General features: G+C 41.9%; 1 protein-coding gene across 1 annotated transcript in view; it reads right to left on the bottom strand.

Annotated features, from left to right (window-relative positions):
* Positions 1-23,060, bottom strand: part of LIG1 (DNA ligase 1) — a 141,040-nt gene that overhangs the window by 97,936 nt on the left and 20,044 nt on the right. The window contains exons 8-10 of the mRNA XM_077455901.1: positions 21,268-21,324; positions 17,765-17,937; positions 12,595-12,761 (exon numbers count right to left, since the gene is read on the bottom strand). Coding sequence (XP_077312027.1) covers positions 12,595-12,761; positions 17,765-17,937; positions 21,268-21,324 — 397 coding nt within the window. The remainder of the gene's footprint in view (positions 1-12,594; positions 12,762-17,764; positions 17,938-21,267; positions 21,325-23,060) is intronic.

The raw sequence follows: 23,060 nt of genomic DNA, 5'->3' as shown, positions 1-23,060 counted from the left end.
AGTTGTCCACTCCTAGGATGAAGAGCAGAGAACAGCAAGTCTCCATCCATTAGATTATCGGGTTTGCTTCCTTCAAGGTGGCATGACAACTGGTGCCCCATTGATGGTTACTATAGGCCACGGTCGTGGAGTCCTGAGAATAGCAAGAAGAGGTGCCAAGACCTTTGTGCATACTCTTGGAGCACAGGATAGGCCAAGAAGCAGTGTAAGGCCCCTTTCACACTAACGTCCCGTTCAGGCCCGCCTGTCAGTTTTTCAGGCGGACCTGAACGGGTGCTCCATAGAGCTCTATGGAGCGTCGGATGTCAGCGGTGACATGTCCGCTGACATCCGACCCGCTCCGATCCGAAAAAGTGTAACGGAGGAAAAAGCTATTTTTCCATCCGTCTGCGGATCGGATCGGGTGACGACGGGCACTGCGGTCCGTCGTCATCCGATCTCCCATAGGGGAGAGCGGCGCCGTGACAGGTCCGTCCCTGCACAGTGTGCGGAGACAGACCTGTCATCTCCCTGCTCAGCGGGGATCGGCGGAGTGATCCCCGCTGAGCAAACGGACATCCACGGGGCGGATCAGAACTGATCCGCCCCGTGTGAAAGGACCCTAAAACTGGAAATGACTGCCTGTCACAGTGCTGATGCGGTGGAAAAATGGGAATATGCAGATAGGCATTTTGAAAGTCTACAGATTCCAGGTAGTCTTTTTGTCCAAGAAGCACTAACCGACCTTGTGGATTTAATGCAATTTCAAAATCATCTGTTGAAGGATTTTAGGTCCAGAATAGGACAAATACTGGTACTTTGAACAGAAACCTTTGAACCGATCTTGTAGCTGTACTAGCACAACTATCCCTACGGGACAAGAGATGGTTCAAGCAATTTTGAAAATCTGACTGTCGTTGGGCAGTACATGGTGGATCTGAAAGAAGACAGTGATGAGGGGGATACAGTTTTGAACTCTAATTTGTACCCCTCTGAAACAAATGATTGAACCCAGAGGTCTATAATTAGAAGAGAAGCAAATAGAAACAGATGCCCCCCCACTCTTAGGAGTGATGGCTCCGCTTCATTGGGATGAGAATTTTGGGGAAGCTTGGTGGGCTTTGTGAACTAAGGGTTGCACTGAAAGGAAAGCTGAAACATCTGTATGATCGGCAAAAGATAAAAATCTTTTATTGTAAATAGGGATAATACAAGGAAATCCGCAGGAAAGGGTCAATGCATTTCAGCCTTTCAGGCCTTAGTCACAGCTAACACATTAATACACAAACATAAGGTCACACGAGAACAAAATGGGAGGAGGAGTAAATAAAAACCAGAAAAAAAAAAAGGCCAAAGTTAAAAAAAATAAAAATAAATAGACATGAGTAACGCCTATCTGATGGTGGTCATACATATATAGATTACACCAGGCACAATGCAGCACAAATAACAGCAAAGAAAGTCTAAAATGTGTTGATCCACCAAACCTCCCTTTTCAGTAACTTGCAATACCTGTCACCACCTCTGCTGGGGACAAGCGTCCACTCAATGCCACCAAACACAAAAGACAACATTTAACCATTGTGAATGTTTCTAAAAGGTTTGGACACTAGGTTTTTTTGCACCCACTCAGGTACACAAGAGACTAGTGGTGCACACCCACTAATGTATATTACAGTGAGTCATAGAGACAACATAATTAGTACCATGTATGTGCTAACACCACTTAGGAAAGATACTAAATAGCAGAGCTAGCAATGTTTAATATTGAAAATATTAAACATAGCTAGCAAGTGCAAAGGCGAGCGCCGGATCCAGTACCTGAAGAAACAGTCCTTCCTCACAGCGTGGGGTCGGGCTACAGCTCAAAAAGGTTTTACTGAAGTTGCGCAGATTTGGATGCACTGCTACTATGTAGTATTAGAAGGCAGTGAAGGAGATGAATTAAAAGTTAACAGAAGAATCCGAAAATAAATTAGTTAAGAGTAATTTCTCTACAAAGGAGAGATGGTCCGTCACTTTAGGACACTGGCAAAAAACTGAAAAATCTCATATGGGTGTAGGGTTATAGGGGAAGCTCCCATGTTGTGTGTCCTTTAAAGTTTTGCTGGTGTCAAGCCTATAAACTCAAGGTCTATGAATACTTTTTCTGTGCCTTGTACTGTACAATTAATGAAAACCCAATCATGTTTAAGGAAAAGTATATTAAAAAATTAAAATAAAAGGATTTTTGCTTGCAAAGAAAGCATTCTCTAATCCCTTAGTCAAACCAAACTAGTGCATACAAGCATAATTTGTGTAACATACACAACAGGAATCTTGCTACAGAAATGTTAGTTTTGTATTCTCTCGCTCTCCCAGTAATCAGTGAAAGTAGTATGACGTGCTTGTCTAGTCACCTGCTCACTGGAGAGCTCCCATCATCAGCCCAAGCTTGATGGTGCTGATAGGTGGGCTCAGTCCTGTGTCAACCGCCATCAAATCAGGACAGATCTGTAGGGTTCATTATTACTCCTCCTACTATCTCACATTCTCTAAGGTCTATCCCAGATTTACAGCAAAGTCTCTGCCAAAATAGCTCAGCAAGAGAATCTTTGGTATAGCCACCTATACTTTCTACTCTAGACATACAAGCACAGTTTAATGTATGCCTAATACAGGCCTGATGGTTTCTAAGCTACTCATTACACAGGTGTGAGCAAGCAATTAGGCCTCTTTGGCACATGCTGTCCGATCAGGTCCGCCTGCCCATTTTTCAGGCCGACCTGATCAGACACTCCATTCACCTCTATTAAGCGACAGATGTCAGCTGTGACAAGTCCGCTGACACCTGCCGCTATCTGATACGATAAATCCAGATGGATGGAAACCCTATTTTCCATCCGTCTGGCAGAGCGGATGGAATCAAATGAAAACTGACAGGCGGATCAGATTTCATCCGACCTCCGATAGAGGACAGCGGGGCTCTGACAGGTCTGTGTCTGCACAGTGAGTGGAGACGGACCTATCATCCACCTGCTCAGCGGAGATCAACAGATCGATCTCTGCTGAGCAAGCGGAGTCCATCAAAAACGAATATGCCCTGTGTGAAAGGGGCCCAAGGCTCCTTTCACACATAAGGAATGTTTGTCTGTTTTTCATTCATCCGTTGACAGATGAAAAAACGGACATCAATGCATTCCTATGGAAAAACAGATGACAACGGATGATCATTCATTTGCATGCATTTTCATATGCTTCCATCAACATCCGTTTTTTTAATGTATAAAAGACTGATTTAAAAAAACAAAAAAAAACTGATAATATATCTGATCTGCTGATTAACTTTTTAACCCCCTCTTTAAAACACTGTATATTAGAAGGTTGCTGGGGGCCAGGAAGCCGGCCGCCACATCCTTAACCAATGAGTCATAAGCTGTGCTCTGCCCCCAACCCCAAAGCACCTTGCCCCCTATTCAAGTATGCATTAAAAACATTTTTTACCTTCTAGCTTTCTCCGCTTATTATGAACCTTTCTTTTTTTTCTGTTTTGAGCCAACTTCCTGTTAGGCCCCTTTTACACATGCTGTCCATTTTTCATCTATGCTTTGATGGATGAATGGACATCAATGCATCTCGGAGAAAAACCCCATTTACATCTGCATCAGTCTTCATCCGTTTTTTTTTGCAAACTGATCAAAGCTCTATTTTTCTTCTGTTAAAAAAAAAAAAAAAATGCAATGGATGTAAACTGACAAATGATCTGTTTTTCATCCGTTTCTGCATTGGTAGTGGATATATTAAAAAAAAAAAAAAAAAAAAAAAAAAAAAATCTGATGAAAAACTGATTAGCACTGATGACAACCTGATGAAAAACGGACAAATAGTCATCCGTTTTGATGTGACTGAACTGATGAAAACGGTCCACATGTGTGAAAGGGGCCTTAGAGGGTGGCTACTTTCATTCGCTATGGTCACACTGTATGTATAAAATGTAGTTAAAGTCTTTTGCTCACTCCTGAGATGGACTAGAAACTGTAGGATTTGTAGTGTACATAAATTAATGCATATAACTCAGCAGTGCGGGAAAGGAGAAGCTCAGTATAGAAGGTTTTTATTGCTCTTTACTTCTCTTGTCAAAATGTTCCTCCATTTCCTGTCAATTTGATGGGTGCCAAGGCAAGATTAAAATTATCAGCAATGTGTTTTTCCCCTACAGCGATCAGTGTGTTTCCTCTGTTTTGGACAATGTGTATTATGTAACTCCACTAAAGGGGTCAGTTTATGTGCCTGACGACTTTGAGATGGTTATGGACCATCCTTGAGGTATAGGATACCGGGGTGACCACATTTTTTATGCAATATTGTTGTAAAAAAAAAAAAATTTGTTTTTATGGTCCTGAACTATTTTTTTTAATAAAGACACAGCTACTAGCAAATTTTGCATATACAGTATACCTGTGAGAATTTATATACACTGATCAGGCATAACATTGGCAGGTAAAGTGAATAGACAAATGATCTTGTTACAATGGAGCGTGAAATTGATTGGGGTATATTAGGCAACTAGTGAACATGTTGTCCCTGAAGTCAATGTGTTGAATGCAAAAAATTCCTAAACTGCAGCTCTTGTGGGATATTCCCAGTCTACAGTGGTCAAGACCTACCAAAAGGGTCAAAGGGAAAAAAAAAAAAAAAACACAGCAACAGGGTCATGGTTGGCCAAGGCTCACTGATGCACATGGGATGTGAAGGCTGATCCAACAGAAGAGCGAACGTACCTCAAATTGCTAAAAGGTTAATGATGGTTCTGATAGAAAGGAGTCAGAACATGCAGTGCATCACGGTTTGCTGCGTATGAGGCTGTGTTGCCACAAATCTGTCAGGGTGTCAATGCTGACCCATGTCCACAGCCAAAAATGCCTACAATGGCCAAATGATCTTCAGAACTGGACCATGGAGCAGTCGCATCTAATTTCTCCAGATCTCAAACCAATCGAGCATCTGTGGGATCTGCTGGAAAACAAGTCAGTCTCACCTCACAACTTATAGGATCTGCTATGGACCGATTGGTGCCAGATACCACAGCCTACCTTCCGCGGTCCAGTAGAGTCCATGCCTCAGTGGGTCAGGGCTGCTTTGGCAGGAAAAAGGGGACCTACTCAATATTATGGCTGATCAGTGCATATAGTCCAGTGCTGTCTTATCCTTTTTTGTCCCACAGTATAGTTTCTACCAGTAGACTCCAGACTGATATAGTGCCATCAATTTACACAGCCCTTTTCACATATATTGTACTTTTACATCAGTCCCTGCTCTCGACAAGCTTACATTCTAAGGTTCCTAACTCACATTCATAAATAATAAAAAATTTATATATTTATATATATATATATATATATATATATATATATATATATATATATATATATATATATATATATATATATATATATATATATATATATATATATCTATATCTATATCTATATCTATATCTACAGTGGTGTGAAAAAGTGTTTGCCCCCTTCCTCATTTCCTGTTCCTTTGCATGTTTGTCACACTTAAGTGTTTCGGAACATCAAACCAATTTAAACAATAGTCAAGGACAACACAAGTAAACACAAAATGCAATTTGTAAATGAAGGTGTTTATTATTAAAGGTGAAAAAAAATCCAAACCATCATGGCCCTGTGTGAAAAAGTGATTGCCCCCCTTGTTAAAACATACTATAACTGTGGTTGTCCACACCTGAGTTCAATTTCTCTAGCCACACCCAGGCCTGATTATTGCCACACCTGTTCACAATCAAGGAATCACTTAAATAGGAGCTGCTTGACACAGTAAGGTCCACCAGAAGATCCTTAAAAGCTACATATCATGCCGAGACCCAAAGAAATTCAGGAACAATTGAGAAAGAAAGTAATTGAGATCTATCAGTCTGGAAAGGGTTATAAAGCCATTTTCAAAGCTTTGGGAATCCAGCGAACCACAGTGAGAGCCATTATCCACAAATGGCGAAGACATGGAACAGTGGTGAACCTTCCCAGGAGTGGCCGGCCGCCCAAAATTACCCCAAGAGCGCAGCGATGACTCATCCAAGAGGTCACAAAAGACCCCACAACAATGTCCAAGGAACTGCAGGCCTCACTTGCCTCAGTTAAGGTCAGCGTTCATGCCTCCACCACCAGGAAAAGACTGGGCAAAAATGGAGAAATTGGAGTTCCATGGAGAAAACCACTGCTGAGCAAAAAGAACATCAAAGCTTGTCTCAATTTCTCTACAACACATCTTGATGATCCCCAAGACTTTTGGGACAACATTCTGTGGACCGATGAGACAAAAGTGGAACTCTTTGGAAGGTGTGTGACCAAGTATATCTGGCGTAGAAGGAACACTGCATTTCATAAAAAGAACATTATACCAACAGTAAAATATGGTGGTGGTAGTGTGATGGTCTGGGGCTGTTTTGCTGCTTCAGGACCTGGAAGACTTGCCGTGATAAAAGGAACTATGAATTCTGCTGTCTACCAAGAGATCCTGAAGGAGAATGTCCGACCATCTGTTCGTGTACTCAAGCTGAAACGAACTTGGGTTCTGCAGCAGGACAATGATCCTAAACACACCAGCAAGTCCACCACCGAATGGCTGAAGAAAAACAAAATGAAGACTTTGGAGTGGCCTAGCCAAAGTCCTGACCTGAATCCTATTGAGATGTTGTGGTATGACCTTAAAAAGGCCGTTCATGCTCGAAAACCCTCTAATGTAACTGAATTAGGACAATTCTGCAAAGATGAGTGGGCCAAAATTCCTCCAGGACGCTGTAAAAGCCTCATTGCACGTTATCGCAAACGCTTGGTTGCAGTTGTTGCTGCTAAGGGTGGCCCAACCAGTTATTAGGTTTAGGGGGCAATCACTTTTTCACACAGGGCCATGATGGTTTGGATTTTTTTTCACCTTTAATAATAAACACCATAATTTACAAATTGCATTTTGTGTTTACATGTGTTGTCCTTGACTATTGTTTAAATTGGTTTGATGTTCCGAAACACTTAAGTGTGACAAACATGCAAAGGAACAGGAAATGAGGAAGGGGGCAAACACTTTTTCACACCACTGTATATCTATATCTATATCTATATCACACACACACACACTAGGGCCAATTTACCTACCAGCATGTCTTTGGAGAGTGGAAGGAAGCCCACGCAGGCACATGGGCAGGTAGTGCCATGGCTTATTCAGAATTTTGGAAACCATTAAGTTTTAAAATTTATATACACATGCAGCATTTTTTTTTTATAAATAATATATATATATGGACACCATTTATAGTTGTGGTTCTAACCCCTTAGATATACTTTCCAAAACACAGAAAGGAAATGTTTCTGCTAACTATGTTAATCTGCTACTGCTGACAGATGGTCTCAGGGTGGCTCATTATGTGTATATAGAGCTGTTGTAAGCATGCTAAGTTTTGGATGATATATACAGTTCTATGGTCTCCCTGCAAGTCTTATGCAACCAGGCAAAACATTATCTTCACACTACACTGTCATCAATCTTGTATGTTATTTTGGCTCTTGACCTTGCCTACCGGGTGCAGCTTTCTGCCAGCATCTCAAAAAACAAGGCTACAGTAGGCCCAAGAGGTATTTGTGCAATGGAAGTTTTAAACACAATAATGCAAAACTATATAAACTGCAGCTCAAAAACAAAGTACAGAAAGTTATTTGATATAGTAAACCAATTTAAAATGTGAATGGTATTATTCACACTAGCAATATAATGAAAAGAATCAACTGCAGATCCCCAAAACTACTTTCCATTTAAAAAATTAACAAAATATGAAAATTACCCAATGATTTTTGAACACACTATGCACCTTATAAATCAAGTGTAACCATGTAAAAATGACATAAGAGTCTTATCAGTGGCACTGAAATGTCAAAAGTCTCAAAAATGTGTAAAAAAAATATATATAAAAAAAAAAAAAAAGTGTCCGATCTGTACTTCGCAATACCACTAAAAATAGCAGATCACCGCCATTACTAGTAAAAATAATAATAATGCCATAAATCTTTCCCATAATTTGTAGACAATATAACTTTTGCGCAAACCAATCAATATATGCTTATTGCAATTTTTTTACCAAAAATATGTAGAATACATATTGGCCTAAACTGATGAAGAAATGTCTTTAAAAACATTTTTGGGGATATTTATTGTAGCAAAAAATAAAAAAAGTTTTTTTCAAAATTGTTGCTTTTTTTGTTCATAGTACAAAAAATAAAAACCACAGGAGGTGATCAAATGGCACCAAAACAAAGCCATTTATGGGGGGGGGCGGGAGACGCAAAATTTTATTTGGGTACAGAACTGCATGATCACGCAATTACCAGTTAAAATGACGCAGTGCCAAATTGTAAAAAGTGCTCTGGTCAGGAAGGGGGGTAAAACCTTCCAGGGCTGAAGTGGTTAAAATCATTACAGCAAATGTTTTTGTTTATTCTCTGGAGAAAAAGTTTAAGCTGTATAACTAAAACCTTACTCCTAGGGCACTTTCAAACTGACAGTGCCAGGACGTTGGTGGTAAGGCACCATTATTTTGAGTGGCGCTTTACCATCGTTTTTGCGGCGCTTTTCAGCTGCTAGCGGGTCGATTTGAACCTCCGCTAAAGACCGAAAAAGGGTTAAAAGTGCTCACAAAGCGCCACTGCAGTGGCGCCTTGCCAGCGCTGCCCACCGATTTCAATGGGCAGGGGCCTCAGGATGCTGCTTGCAGGACTTTATTTTAGCGCTCTGCCAGCGCACCACTCCAGTGTGAAAACACTCAGGCTATAGCGCCTGTAAAGCGCCTCAGTGTGAAAGCAGTCTTAAGCACCTACCATCATTGTAATGTGCTTTTTCCCAACATTGTAACAGTTTTGCTGGACAGCTTATCCTCACAGAAAGTGCAAAAATATGTATCGCTCAATGGGCTTCAAGAAAAAGATATCACGGGGAGTACAAAAGTCCTATATTTTTCATCCAATGAGGGACACAGGAAGTTTTTAACCACTTGCTTACTGGGCACTTAAACCCCCCTCAGTCCCAGACCAATTTTCAGCTTTCAGCGCTGATGCACTTTGAATGGCAATTGCGCGGGCATACAACACTGTACCCAAATGAAATTTTTATCATTTTTTATCATTTTTTTCCCACAAATAGAGCTTTCTTTTGGTGGTATTTAATTACAGCTGGGAGTTTTATTTTTTGCTAAACAAACAAAAAAAGATGCAAAAAAAAATAAAAATCATGTTTAATAGTTTGTTTTAAAATTTTGCAAACGGGTCATATTTCTCCTTCATTGAAGTGCGCTGATGAGGCGGCACTGATAGGCTGCACTGGTGGGCACTGATGGGCTGCATTGGTGGGCACTGATGGGCATAGTTAAGGCGGCACTAATAGGCACAGATAAGGCGGCACACCGATGGGCACAGATAAGGCGGCACTGATGGGCAAAGATGGGCACAGATAAGATGGCACGGATGGGCACTGATAGGTACCACTGATAGATGGGACTGATGGGCACTGATAGGTGGCTCTGATGGGCGGCACTGCTGGGCACGGATATGTGGCACTGGGGTGCAGCACCTTTGTTGAGCAGATTGTGGGCACTGCTGGGTGGCACTGACGGGGGGCACTTTTTATTAATGTGACACTGGCAGGGGGCAGGTGGGCATTGGCAGGGGGCAGGTGGGCACTAGCAGGGCACGATCACGGCTGCCGGTGATCGGCTTTTTTTTTCTCCTCGCGCTGACAGCGCGAGGAGGAATAATAGCCGATTACCGGCTCCGTTATATCACATGATCAGCTGTCATTGGTGACAGCTGATCACGTGATAAGGGGGTCGGGATCGACCCCTTGCACGGATTGGTGATCAGGCGAGGCTCATAGACTCGCCGATCACAGAGCGCGCCGCGCGCGCCCCTCTGGGGGCGCGCAGGCCGCTCGTGCATGGGACTACGTCAATAGACGTAGTCCCGGAAAAGGAGATCCGCGCTGTAGCCGTCATTCGGCTATAGCGCGGGTCTCAAGTGGTTAACCTTCATGAAGTGCAACAGTTGTGGGCAACACAACAAATGCATGCCCACAAGCCTAAGAAAAAACACAGAACTGGGGACAACCTGCAGCTCAAAAGGGCACGTAAAGGACCTTACACTCGAAACTGGAATCAGAGGCGGCCATAACGTCCACCAACCTAGTAAAGTGTTCTTTCACAGGAAAAGTTCAATCTAATACATGAAACCTTAAGCTTGGATGCCGGTTTGCCCTAGCCACCTAGAGATGGTGGAATAAGATGCCAGTACACCCTTTCTGGGTCCAGTCAGGAGTACAAACAGGTTATCAATCTTCTCCCCCTGTTGGCTAAAATCAAGTGTAGTACCCGTTATCAGTTTTCAAAGGGGAGAATGCTAGTGCCTTATGTTGGGTGGGGGCGCTGGCGAGTATCCCTTCTGAACGTAAATGGTAGGTAAAGCACTCCCCAAGCTGTCTAAATTCTGAAGCCTTCCAGTAGGGATGGGGCTGCATTTGTCTGGCCAAAGGCAAGGCTGTGAGAGAAGTCCATTGTATATGTGCCTTTGGTTTATGGACTGGCCAGGGGTGCCTTAAGTCTCACGGGGGGGGGGGGGGGGGGGGGACTCATCTGGAATTTTTCTGCACTTGGGTCACTGCACAACACTTTTTCACACCTGCCTCTAGGACTGGGCCTTTAGGCTGGGACCAGAGGAATTTTTTTATTCCTGGCCAAAGGGCCTGCCATTGTATTGCACTACTTGCACTTCTCCACTTCCGCTTACCCACTTTTATTTGTGCATTTTTTTTTTTTTTTTTAAGCACAGTACACTTTATTCACATTTGATTAGTAGGGTGTAGGTCCTCAGGTCTGCACTGAAAGTCTTAGAAGTGGGTGGATAAGGCCTTCTGGCTTAGCTCGCCCTCTCTCATGAGGTCTCCCTTTGGGGGAGCCCCACCTAAGACCTGATATGGAATGAGGTCTTCCTGGTTTCGGCTAGATGGGACAGTGAAGTACCTCTGTCAGGAGTCTTGCACCCAGGGGGATCAGGATAAGGACTCTCGCTCTTCGGAAGAGGTCCACATGTACACCCTGTGCATTTTGTGTTCTCGCATTTTGTGTTTGCATTTTTTTTTATTTTATTTTATGCACCGAGTGTTCGTTTCACACACCACGGGCTAACAAAAAAAAAAAAAAAAAAAAAAATCAGTCTTCCTGACAGAAGTAGTTGGTAAGAGATAGACTCAAAGCCTGGACCATATCCAGGCAATGAATGCAAATTTTCATTTTGGTTAACCAGAGCTGGACAGAGGGACTGAAGATCAACATCCCTGTTTAAGTGACAGGCAGAAACTTCGGAAAGAAAAAGCTCTGGGCCCTAAAGCTTGTCCCTGTGAAGAAACCAAAATGATTACTTACAGAGTAAAGCCACCAACTTAGAAAATCACCTCACCTGGCTACAAAGAAACACTGCCTTGTGGGTGAGAGCAGAGAGAGTATTGTCTCCAACAGGTTCAAAAGCCAGTTTTAGATCCCAGAGTTACAAGGGAATGAATGAGGGGGCTACGTGGGGACCCCTTATACAAAGGTTTTACATCAAGGAGAGGCCAATGGTCTCTGAAACAAAATAGGAAGGGCAGAAACACTACCTTTGATAGTGCTGAGAGCCAGTGACTGATCCAGACCTGCTCGGAGACTTTGTCCCATCAGGAAACTCTTGGGATAGAAGACCAATAATTGTCCAATGACAGACCTTGTAAGAAGCAGACTTCCTAGCTTTTAGCAATGTAAGTAACACAGACTCAAAGATTCCCCTTGCCCTCAAAACCTGGGCTTCAACAGTGACTGTCACCGTAAGGCAACAGGGGGCCCAAGAGAACCAGAAGACTCATGGCATGGATGCAGCTGAGGCAATTGTGTGAAGGCCTGGAAAAAGGTGTGCACACGAGGATTAATTCAGCCTAAAGGAGGCCGCGCAAACTCAATGGGGGCACCCAGGTAGTAATAGATACTAGGCACTAGTTTAAAAAAAAAAAAAAAAAAAAACAGCACTGCATCAATTCCCACCTCTGGCCCACAAGCAAAATTGTTGAAGCTGGCGCTCCAGAGTCAACCCCTCAGGTCATGGGTGCTTACCCTGCGGCCCACCAGCTGTTGTGGAACTAGTGGGCGAGTGCCCATACCTTATGGGCTCCCTAAAGCATTCAAGCATGCACCAAGCTCCTGCAATTAAAAAAGGAAAAGCCCTGAGTTACCTTAGTTCGTAACACCTTCCATTTCTAGTATTGCTTTTTTTTTTGCATATAGTTCTATAAATTGAGATGGATATTTGCAAGGTAAATGTTCAGTCTATTCCAATTTCATTAGAGCAATGTAGTATGTTATCTTGTTTGAACAATTCACCAGGGATGTAATTTTCATATTATCATCTAAATACAAGACTTTATGGAGGAAAAAAAGTGAGCATTATCTGCTCCATTTTTAATGCTTAAACCTTCAAAACGCCATAACCAGAATGTAAAAAGAACATAAAAAAATAGCAATACAGTTAATTCTACTTTGTACTCAATACCTACAGCATTACCAGTCATCTTGGCAATCTCTTTCAGCTTATTAAAGACACCCGAAACAGTAAGTTTTGGGGGTGTGAACATGGTGCGCTGGTTACTGCGGCTGCTTTCTGCAACAAGTCCGAGATCCCCCTTTTCTTGTGCCTCCGCTTTAATTTTGTCTAACTGACGTCCTGCCAATAAACAGATAAGACATGTATAGAAGTCACCATAATTAAAAATTAAAGTAATCACAGGATAACTTTACAGGATATAAGTATGGGAGCTGCTATTAATGACTTGTTTTTAAGAGTGAAAACTCTGGGGGATGGCCATTGTTAACCCTGTATTCAGCCATAAAACAAAAACAGGTATGTTCAAATCCCGTGCCCCAACTAACTCACATGCTACATAGATGTTTTGTATCACTGATTCACTAGATAGTGAAACTAGTCTAAAGCCTAGTACACACACAATTAAATTATCGGATGAATGATCATTTTTTTTTGCATGCTAGTCTCCATATCGAAACCGAATAGGTTACCAAGTACAAAAAATCTCATACGACATAATAAAAATTCAAAAGTGGTGTTATGTATTTGTATTGCAATTAAATGAAAATCATATGATCTGGTATTGTACGAGAAACATTTTTGGGTTTGTCCCTTTCATGTTTGACGAAAGCTGTGTACATGCATACCCCACTTTTAAGTACACAATGGGGTTTATTTACTAAAGCTGGAAAGTGCAAAATCAGTTTCACTTCTGCATAGAAACCAATGAGCTTCTAACCCAGCTTGTTCAGTTAAGCTTTGGTAATAAAAGCTGGAAGCTCGTTGGTTTCTATGTAGATGTCAGCCTGCAACAAACTATTTAAAATTAAAGGGAGAATGGGCATAGAATTGGCTGTATAATTGTAGTTATATTACTATATATTACTACGGTATAATAAAATGCAGCACATGCAAGAGTTATACAGAGCTTCAATACACATACAGACAATCTACAGGTTCTTGCCACGGACGCTAGATTTAGGTTTAAAAAGTTTAACCTCAACATTCCCCCCCTCAGCCCTGGCATTCTGGATCTTTGACTGTCTGGCTCTTACAATTGTGCATTTGTCCGATACTTGCTTTGGGAAGTGGGTTTATTGGATTTTACAAGCTAGAAACTGGATCATTACCTCGGAAAAACTTTTTGACTTTGTAAACTGGGAGCTGTTTATACTCTCTTCCATTCTTTTTGTATAGTTCATATGAACGATTAATGACATTTTGTACTATTGTTGGGTTTGTTATTGTACTCCCCAAAAAAAAAAATTGAAAGTAGTGCAAAAAAAAAAAACATTTGTGCAGTCTGCCGCTAATGCAATTTTATCGACTAGCGAGGTTTCCAGCACGCTACAGAACACCCCCAAACCTTCCAAGTTAGGTAGATGGGAGAGATGTTCTGTAGTCCTAGCACTTTTGGTCCTGGTGTGTCAATGTTATTCCTCCATAAATACAATACAGTGAGTGAGCACGGTCACCTGAGAACAGAAAGTATGTTACTGGCAGGGTCCCCATGTGAAAAAGAAAAAGCCTAAAACACTGAAAAATACAGCCATCACATCTAATGAGAAGTAAGCTCACTGACTATATACACACACACACACACATATATATATATACATACATATACACACACACACACACACACACACACACAATCTCATAAAAGTGAGTACACCCCTCACATTTTTGTAGATATTTTATTCTATCTTTTCATGTGACAACACTGAAGACACTTTGCTACAATGTAAAGTAGTGAGTGTACAGTTTGTATAATAGTGTAAATTTGCTGTCCCCTCAAAATAACTCAACACAGCCATTAATGACTAAGCCGCAGGCACCAAAAGTGAGCACACCCCTAAGTGAAAGTGTCCAAATTGGGTCCAATTAGCCATTTTCACTCCTCAGTGTCATGTGACTCAATGTTACAAGGTCTCAGGTGTGAATGAGGAGCAGGTGTGTTAAGTTTAGTGTCATCGCTCTCACTCTCTCATACTGGTCACTGGAAGTTCATCATGGCACTTCATGGTAAAGAACTCTGAGGATCTGGAATAAAAAATAAAAAAAAAGAAGAGAGAATTGTTGCTCTACAAAAAGATGGTCTAGGGTGCTATAAGAAGGTTGCCAAGACCCCAAAACTGAGCTGAACCATGGTGGCCAAGACCATACAGCGGTTTAACAGCACAGGTTCCACTCAGAACAGGCCTCATCATGGTCGACCAAAGAAGTTGAATGCACGTTCTCAGCGTCATATCCAGAGGTTGTCTTTGGGAAATAGACATATGAGTGCTGACAGCATTGCTGCAGAGGTTGAAGGGGTGAGGGGGGGGGGGGGGCGGTCAGCCTATTAGTGCTCAGACCATACGCCACACACTGCATCAAATTGATCTGCATGGCTGTCGTCCCAGAAAGAAGCCTCTTCTAAAGATGATGCACAAGAAAGCCCGCAAACAGTTTGCTGAAGACAAGCAGACTAAGGACATGGATTATTGGAATTATGTCCTGTGGTCTGATGAGACTAAGATAAACTTATTTGGTTCAGATGGTGTAAAGCGTGTGTGGCGGAAACCAGGTGAGGAGTACAAAGACAAGTGTGTCCTGCCAACAATCAAGCATGGTGGGAGTACCATGGTATGGGGCTGCATGAGTGCTGCCGACACTGGGGAGCTACAGTTCATTGAGGGAACCATGAATGCCGATATACTGAAGCAGAGCATGATTCCCTCCCTTTGGAAACTGAGCCACAGGACAGTATTCCAACATAACGACCCCGAGCACATCTCCAAGACAATCACTGCCTTGTTAAAGATGCTGAGGGTAAAGGTGATGGACTGGCCAAGCATGTCTCCAGACCTAAACCCTATTGAGCATCTGTGGGGCATCCTCAAAAGGAAGGTGGAGAAGCGCAAGGTCTCTAACATCTACCAGCTCCGTGATGTCATCATGGAGGAGTGGAAGAGGACTCCAGTGGCAACCAGTGACGCCCGGGTGAACTCCATGCCCAAGAGTGTTAAGGCAATGCTGGAAAATAATGGTGGCCACACAAAATATTGACTCTTTGGGCCCAATTTGGACATTTTTACTTAGGGGTGTACTCACTTTTGTTGCCATTGGTTTAGACATTAATGGATGTGTGGAGTTATTTTGAGGGGACAGCAAATTTACACTAATATACAAGCTGTACACTCACTACTTACATTGTAGTAGCAAAGTATCTTTTCTTCAGTCCTCATGAAACTAACAAAATATTTACAAAAATGTGAGGGGTGTACTCACTTTTGTGAGATTGTGTGTGTGTGTGTGTGTGTGTGTGTGTGTGTGTGTGTGTGTGTGTGTATGCATGCATATCTCTATCATATATACATATACACACACACACACACACACACACACGGGATGGAAAGTATTCAGACCCCCATACATTTTTCACTGTTATATTGCAGGCATTTGCTAAAATCATTTAAGTTAATTTTTTTCCCTCATTAATGTAAACACAGCACCCCATATGAACAAACACAGAATTTAAATTTTTGCAGATTAAAAAAGAAAAAAAACTGAAATATCACATGGTCCTACGTATTCAGATCCTTTGCTGTGACACTCTTATTTAACTCAGGTGCTGTCCATTTCTTCTGATCATGCTTGAGATGGTTCTACACCTTCATTTGACTCCAGCTGTGATTATACCGATTAAAACGATTATACTTGATTAGGAAAGCCACACACCTGTCTATATAAGACCTTACAGCTCTCAGTGCATGTCAGAGCAAATGAGAATCATGAGGTCAAAAGGAACTGCCAAAGGAACTGCCTGAAGAGCTCAGAGACAGAATTGTGGCAAGGCACAGATCTGGCCAAGGTTATAAAAAAAAAATTCTGCTGCACTTAAGGTTCCTAAGAGCACAGTGGCCTCCATAATCCTTAAATGTAAGACATTTGGGATGAACAGAACCCTTCCTAGAGCTGGCCGTCCGGCCAAACAGAGCTATCGGGAGAGAGGTAAAAAAGAACCCAAAGATCACTGCGGCGGAGCTCCAGAGATGCAGTCGGGAGAAAGTCGTAGAAAGTCAACCATCACTGCAGCCCTCCACCAGTTGGGGCTTTATGGCAGAGTGGCCCGACAGAAGTCTCTCTTCAATGTAAGACACATGACAGGCCACATGGAGTTTGCTTAAAAAAATAAAATAAAAAAAAAAAAACACCAGAAGGACTCCAAGATGATGAGAAATAAGATTTGGTCTGATGAGACCAAGATAGAACTTTTTGGCCTTAATTCTAAGCGGTATGTGTGGAGAAAACCAGGCACTGCTCATCACCTGTCCAATACAGTCCCAACAGTGAAGCATGGTGGTTTTCAGCTAGAGAAAGGACGACTGGTTTCAATCGAGGGAAAGATGAATGCCTTCCAACAAGACAATGAACCTAAGAACACAGCTAAAATAACGAAGGAATGGCTTCACAACGACTCCGTGACTGTTCTTGAATGGCCCAGCCAGAGCCCTAACTTAAAACCAATTGAGCATCTCTGGAGAGACCTAAAATGGCTGTCCACCAACGTTTACCATCCAACCTGACAGAACTGGAGAGGATCTGCAAGGAGGAATGGCAGAGGATCCCCATATTCAGGTGTGAAAAACTTGTTGCATCTTTCTCAAAAAGACTCATAGCTGTCTTAGATCAAAAGGGTACTTCTACTAAATACTGAACAAAGGCTCTGAATACTTAGGACCGTGTGATACTTCAGTTTTTCTTTTTTAATAAATCTGAACATTTTTCAACAATTCTGTGTCTTTCTTTCAATATGGAGTACTGTGTGTACATTAATGAGGAAAAAAAAAAAGGAACTTAAATGATTTTAGCAAATGGCTGCAATATAACAGAGTGAAATATTTAAGGGGGTCTGAATACTTTCCGTCCCCACTGTATAAATACACACATTAATAATTATATATATATATATATATATATACACACACACACACACACACACACACACACACAAACACACACACACAAACACTATGACTTAAATTATACTCCATTTTGTGTAGATAGCATGGTGTGTCCTTATGTCACAGCAAAAAAAAAAAATATATAAAAAAAAAATAATTAAGAGTCAATACATGTTGATTGAAAAATATTCATACCAGTCGCTTGTGCAACAGCTTTCATCAATATAGTTTCTCCAATACCAAGTTCAAGCCCTTCATAAGCAGGACCCAGGCGGTTCAAACACAGGTAGATGCAAGGTAGAAGGTCCCCCGGAGACAGACAGATAACAGAGCGTAGCAAATTACTAAGTGTCTCTATGTTCTTTAAGCTAAAATAGAATAGAAGTAGTATAATATTAAAACAAACGTATGAGGAAAAAAAAATACGTTTAAAAACATGCATAGCAGTAGCATTACTAACTGTCAAAATAGGAAACCGTACTGCAATTTATATCAAGATTAGATTTTGAGCCCTTGTCCAATTTGTTTAGCTGAAAAAGGTTTTTAACCACTAAAGGACCAGCCTTGTTTTGAGATTTTAATGTTTACATGTTTCAAACAGTTTTGTTTGCTAGAAAAAACCCCAAACATTATATATTGTTTTTTTCCCTAACACCCTAGAGAATAAAATGGCGGTCATTGCAATACTTCTTTTCACACCGTATTTGCGCAGCGGTCTTACAAGCGAGCTTTTTTTGGAAAAAATTAACTTCTTTGAATAAAAAAAATTAAAGACAACCGTAAAATTAGCCCAATTTTTTTTTATATTGTGAAAAATAATGTTACCGCAAGTAAATTGATACCCAACATGTCACACTTCAAAATTGCGCCCGCTCATGGAATGGCATAAAAAAAAAAAAAAAAAAAATCTCCATAGGTGACTTTTAAAAAAATTCTACAGGTTGCATGTTGTGAGTTACAGAGGAGGTCTAGGGCTAGAATTATTACTCTCGCTCCAACGATATCGGCGATACCTCACGTGTGGTTTGACCACCGTTTTTATATGTGGACGCTAAGCACGTTGACGTTTATTTCTGCGTGCGAGCTAGTCGGGACGGGGTGTTTTAAAAAGAAAAAAAAAAATTCTCATTTATTTTACTTGATTTTATTTATTTTACACCGATAAAAAAAAAAAAAAGGCGGTCATGCTTCAAAATAGCTCCCACTCTTGGAATGGCAACAAACTTTGGCACTTAAAGCGGAGTTCTACCCAAAAATGGAACTTCTCCTGATCTGGTTCCCCCCCCCCTCCGGTGTCACATTTGGCACCTTTCAGGGGGGAGGGGCAGCAGGTACCTGTCTAATACAGGCATTTGCTCCCACTTCCAGCGAAAGATTGGCAAAAAAATCTGCACCATTTCCGGGCCCTTCTCCGTCCCCCCAACACCCACCCCCCGCTGTCTTCTGGGAGAAACACAGGTCCCAGAAGACAGCAGGGACCTGTGCAGTAGGGAACCAGGCTGTGAAGCCGCAAGACTTCACTTCCCGATTCCCTTACTGAAAAGGGACAGATTGGCTTCGGATGAGGACATCACGGGTGCCATGGACAGGTAAGTTCCCCAATATTAAAAGTCAGCAGCTGCAGTATTTGTATCTTGTATCTTCTGACTTTAAATTTTTATTTTTGGCGGAACTCCGCTTTAAAAATCTCCATAGGCGCTGTTTAAAAGTGTTTAAAAGGTACCAGTTTTTAGAGTTAGAGGAGGTCCTGTGCTACGTATGCTTTTGCTTCTGTGTGCGAGCTCGGAGGGACAGGATGCTTAAAAAGATTCTCTTATTTATGTCCTTTTTTGACACTGTACTTAAAAATAAAAATAAAAATTTGGAACACTTTTATTTCTATTACAAGGAATGTAAACATCCCTTGTAATAGAAAAAAAAAAGCATGACAGGACCTCTTTAATGTGAGATCAGTGGTCAAAAATTGTCCCCTTAAGGCCGTGCTGTGTCTCGGCGCTGCCATCATCCAATGGCATTGAGTCACATGAGAGTCATCATTCCCTCACTGGACAGTGCCAAGCAGGGGAAAGAATCATCTCCACAGCTACTGCGGATCTGGTAAGTGAAGACGACCAGGATGCAGCAGGAGGGGGGTGGTCACCTCTCCCTCCGCCAATAAAATGGATCTCGCTGCAAATCGGCCACGGAGACCACTTTTATCTCAAAGCGGACCGTCCACCGTTGAAGAAAATACCAAGGTTATGGCAGCTGTCTGCTGCCATAACAACGCTATTTAACATTATTATTTATAATATTTAACATCAAAGGGCTGATAGACCACACCAAAAATAGGGAAGGAGATCCAAATCATAAAAGCAAAAAGAAAGCGCACGTCTCAGAACTACAGGCGTTTGGATAACTAAAAATGCAAGTTAATCATAAACGCACTCTTGCTCTAAAATCTAAAATGACATCTCTCACTGCACACCCTGCATCACCGCAGTAATGCCCTCACTGTGCAGCTGTGAGCAGCAGAAAGATTACATCAGCTCTCACTGTCCGCCCTCAATCTGGGAGCCAAGATGAAAAGCTGGGGCCTGCCACCAAATTGCCTTTACATGTAAAAAGTGACAAGCTGCATCTGGTATTTTTTAGTAGCAGGCAACAATGGGAAGTTTAAGCTGGAGGCAGGATAGCGACACTCCGCATCTGGTGGCAGGCGACACTCCACATCTGGTGTTAGGCGATGTGGCAAGTGACAAGCTAGATCTGAAGGCAAGTGACACGACAAGCTACATCTGGTGGCAGGTTAGGTGGCACATCTGGTGGAAGGCGATGTGGCAAGTGACAAGCTGCATCTTAAGGCAGGCGACAGTGGAAATTGACACGCTCAGGGTACCCAATGTTTCTGCATTATGGCAAGTTAAACTATTTGATTTTAGATTACAATGTAATAGCAAAAATGCACTTCAATCATTCAGACACCATATCAACCATGGTACCATGACAACTGAAGCGCCAACACCAGCCATCGCCGCGTCAAACTGCCAGCAAAAAACTGCATTCCACCTCACCCCTGGCCTTGAAATACTTTTGTTCCACACAGCCAGTGGCCGTTACCAAAAAGGTTGAGGGCCGCTGCTCAAACCCTTAAGAAAAAATAAAAATAAAAATCAGCACAGGGCCTTTACCTACTCTCAGTGCAACGTGTCCCTTTTGCTGATGGTTGCCGTTTTATTTGAAATTTAAAGTCCTCTGACTTTCCCCACCCCAAAGCAGTAATCTGCTGCTGCAGGGGTTACTTGTGACAGGCACTCTATGCCTGCCTTGTCTGCCTCTTCTTCTATTTATAATGAAAAGCTATCTATGAATGGAGGTGGTGGACCCTTCATCCATCCATCCTTCATCATAGATAGCTTTTCTTCATGAAAGCAATAGTACAGCTTCTAAGAATGGATCTCAGTCTGCATTCAACTTCAGCTACTATTAATACTATCTCTACAGACTATTTAGAGATGCAGCTTTCAAAGAAGGAAACCTCTGCTTATGCATATTTTGACTATATGCATAGTATACATTTCCCAGGTTTATTGTAAACTAAAAAGTAGTTCTAAATGCAGACCTGGAAAGATGGCGGCCCATGAGCTGTTAATGCATGATTGTAAACAGTACACGTTTTAAGATTTTAAAACATTAGAAGTCTTCCATAAATCCATTACCGTGCAGATTCGTCTTCTATCATTTCAAATGCGCGTGCAACGGCCAAATAAGGAACCCTAAATGAGATAAAGACAAAGTCACACGTTATAGAAATTCCAGAACATCTGAAAATAACTTAAAGTGTTCGTAAAACCTTTTCTTTTTTTTTTCTTTAAAAATAATAGAGGTTATACTTACCTACTGTGTTCAATGGCACTGCACTTCTCTGGTTCAACCATTTGTGCTCCCAGCGCCTCTTCTCAGGGTGCCACCATAGAAAGCCATGCATCAAGGTAAAAATATTTAAGGCTTTAGAACCACTTTACCCACTTGACGACCAGACGCCGTATTTATATGGCGGCAGGTCGACTCTCCTGCGCGAACCAAGGTACTTGTACGTCAATCTGTGCAGGTGAGATTGCAGGCACTCGCCGGCCACGGGCTGCACACCAACGGAAGCGTGCCCATGTTATTAACGTCCAGCGGCAATTGTCAGTTAAAGCAATGCAGTGCCATATCACAAAAAATAGCTGTCATTAGGGGGCAAATCCTTACGGGAATGAAGTAGTTAACATACCTAAACCTTTTTTATGTACACTTATTGGCCACTTTATTTAGGTACACCTTGGCAGTACCGGGTTGGACCCCCTTTTTGCCTTCATAAATATCTCAATTCTTATATTTAACAAGGTGATGGAAACATTCCTCAGAGATTTTGGTCCATATTGATATGACGCATCACACAGTCGCTGCAGATTTGTTGGCTGCACATCCATGATGCAAATCTTCCACCACATCCCAAAGGTGCTTTATTGGATTGAGATCTAGTGACTGGAGTACAGTGACCTCATTGTCATGTTCAAGAAACCAGTTTGAGATGATTTGAGCTTTGTGACATGGTGCATTATCCTGCTGAAAGTAGCCATCAGAAGATGGGTACATTGTAGTCATGAGGGGATGGACATGATCAGCAATCATACTCAGGTAGGCCATGGCTTTTAAACAATGCTCAATTGGTACGAAGGGGTCCCAAGTGTGCCAAGAAAATATCCCTCATACGATTACACCACCACCAGCCTGAATGGTTGATAAAAAGGCAGAATGGATCCATGTTTATGCCAAATACTGATCCTACCATCCAAATGTCGCAGCTGAAACAGACCTATCAAGCCAGGCAAGGTTTTTCCAATCTTCTATTGTCCAATTTTGGCGAGCATGTGCAAACTGTAGCCTCAGTTTTCAGTTCTTAGCTGACAAGAGTGGCACCTGGTGGGATCTTCTGCTGCTGTAGGGCATATGCTTCAGGGTTTCATTGTGTTTGTGCATTGAGAGATGGTATTCTGCATCCCTTGGTTGTAACGAATAGTTATTTGAGTTACTGTTGCCTATCATCTCAAACCAGTCTGCCCATTCTCCTCTGACATCAACAAGGCATTTTCATCCACACAAATGCCACTCACTGGATAATTTCTCTTTTTCAAACCATTCGATGTAAACCCTGAAGATGGTTGTGTGTGAAAATCTCAGTAGATTGGCAGTTTTCTAAATACTCAGACCAGCCTGTCTGGCACCAACCACCATGACACGTTCAACCTCACTTAAATCCCTTTTCTTCCCCATTCTGATGCTCGGTTTGAACTTCATAAAGTCGTCATCACCACATCTAGATGCCTAAATGCATTGAGTTGCTGCCATGTGATTGGCCGATTAACAAATTGTGCTACCAAGCAATTACACAGGTGTACCTAATAAAGTTGCAGGCGAGTATGTCAATACGCACAAGCTAATATTACAGGTAGAGCAATACCTGCAC

The sequence above is a fragment of the Lithobates pipiens genome, unplaced genomic scaffold (genome assembly GCF_037356315.1).
Source record: "Lithobates pipiens isolate NorthernLeopardFrog02 unplaced genomic scaffold, aLitPip1_a1.2 Scaffold_27, whole genome shotgun sequence".
Classification (NCBI taxonomy): Eukaryota; Metazoa; Chordata; class Amphibia; order Anura; family Ranidae; genus Lithobates; species Lithobates pipiens.
Note: the sequence above shows the minus strand (reverse complement) of the source record. Positions and strands in the feature narration are given on the sequence as shown.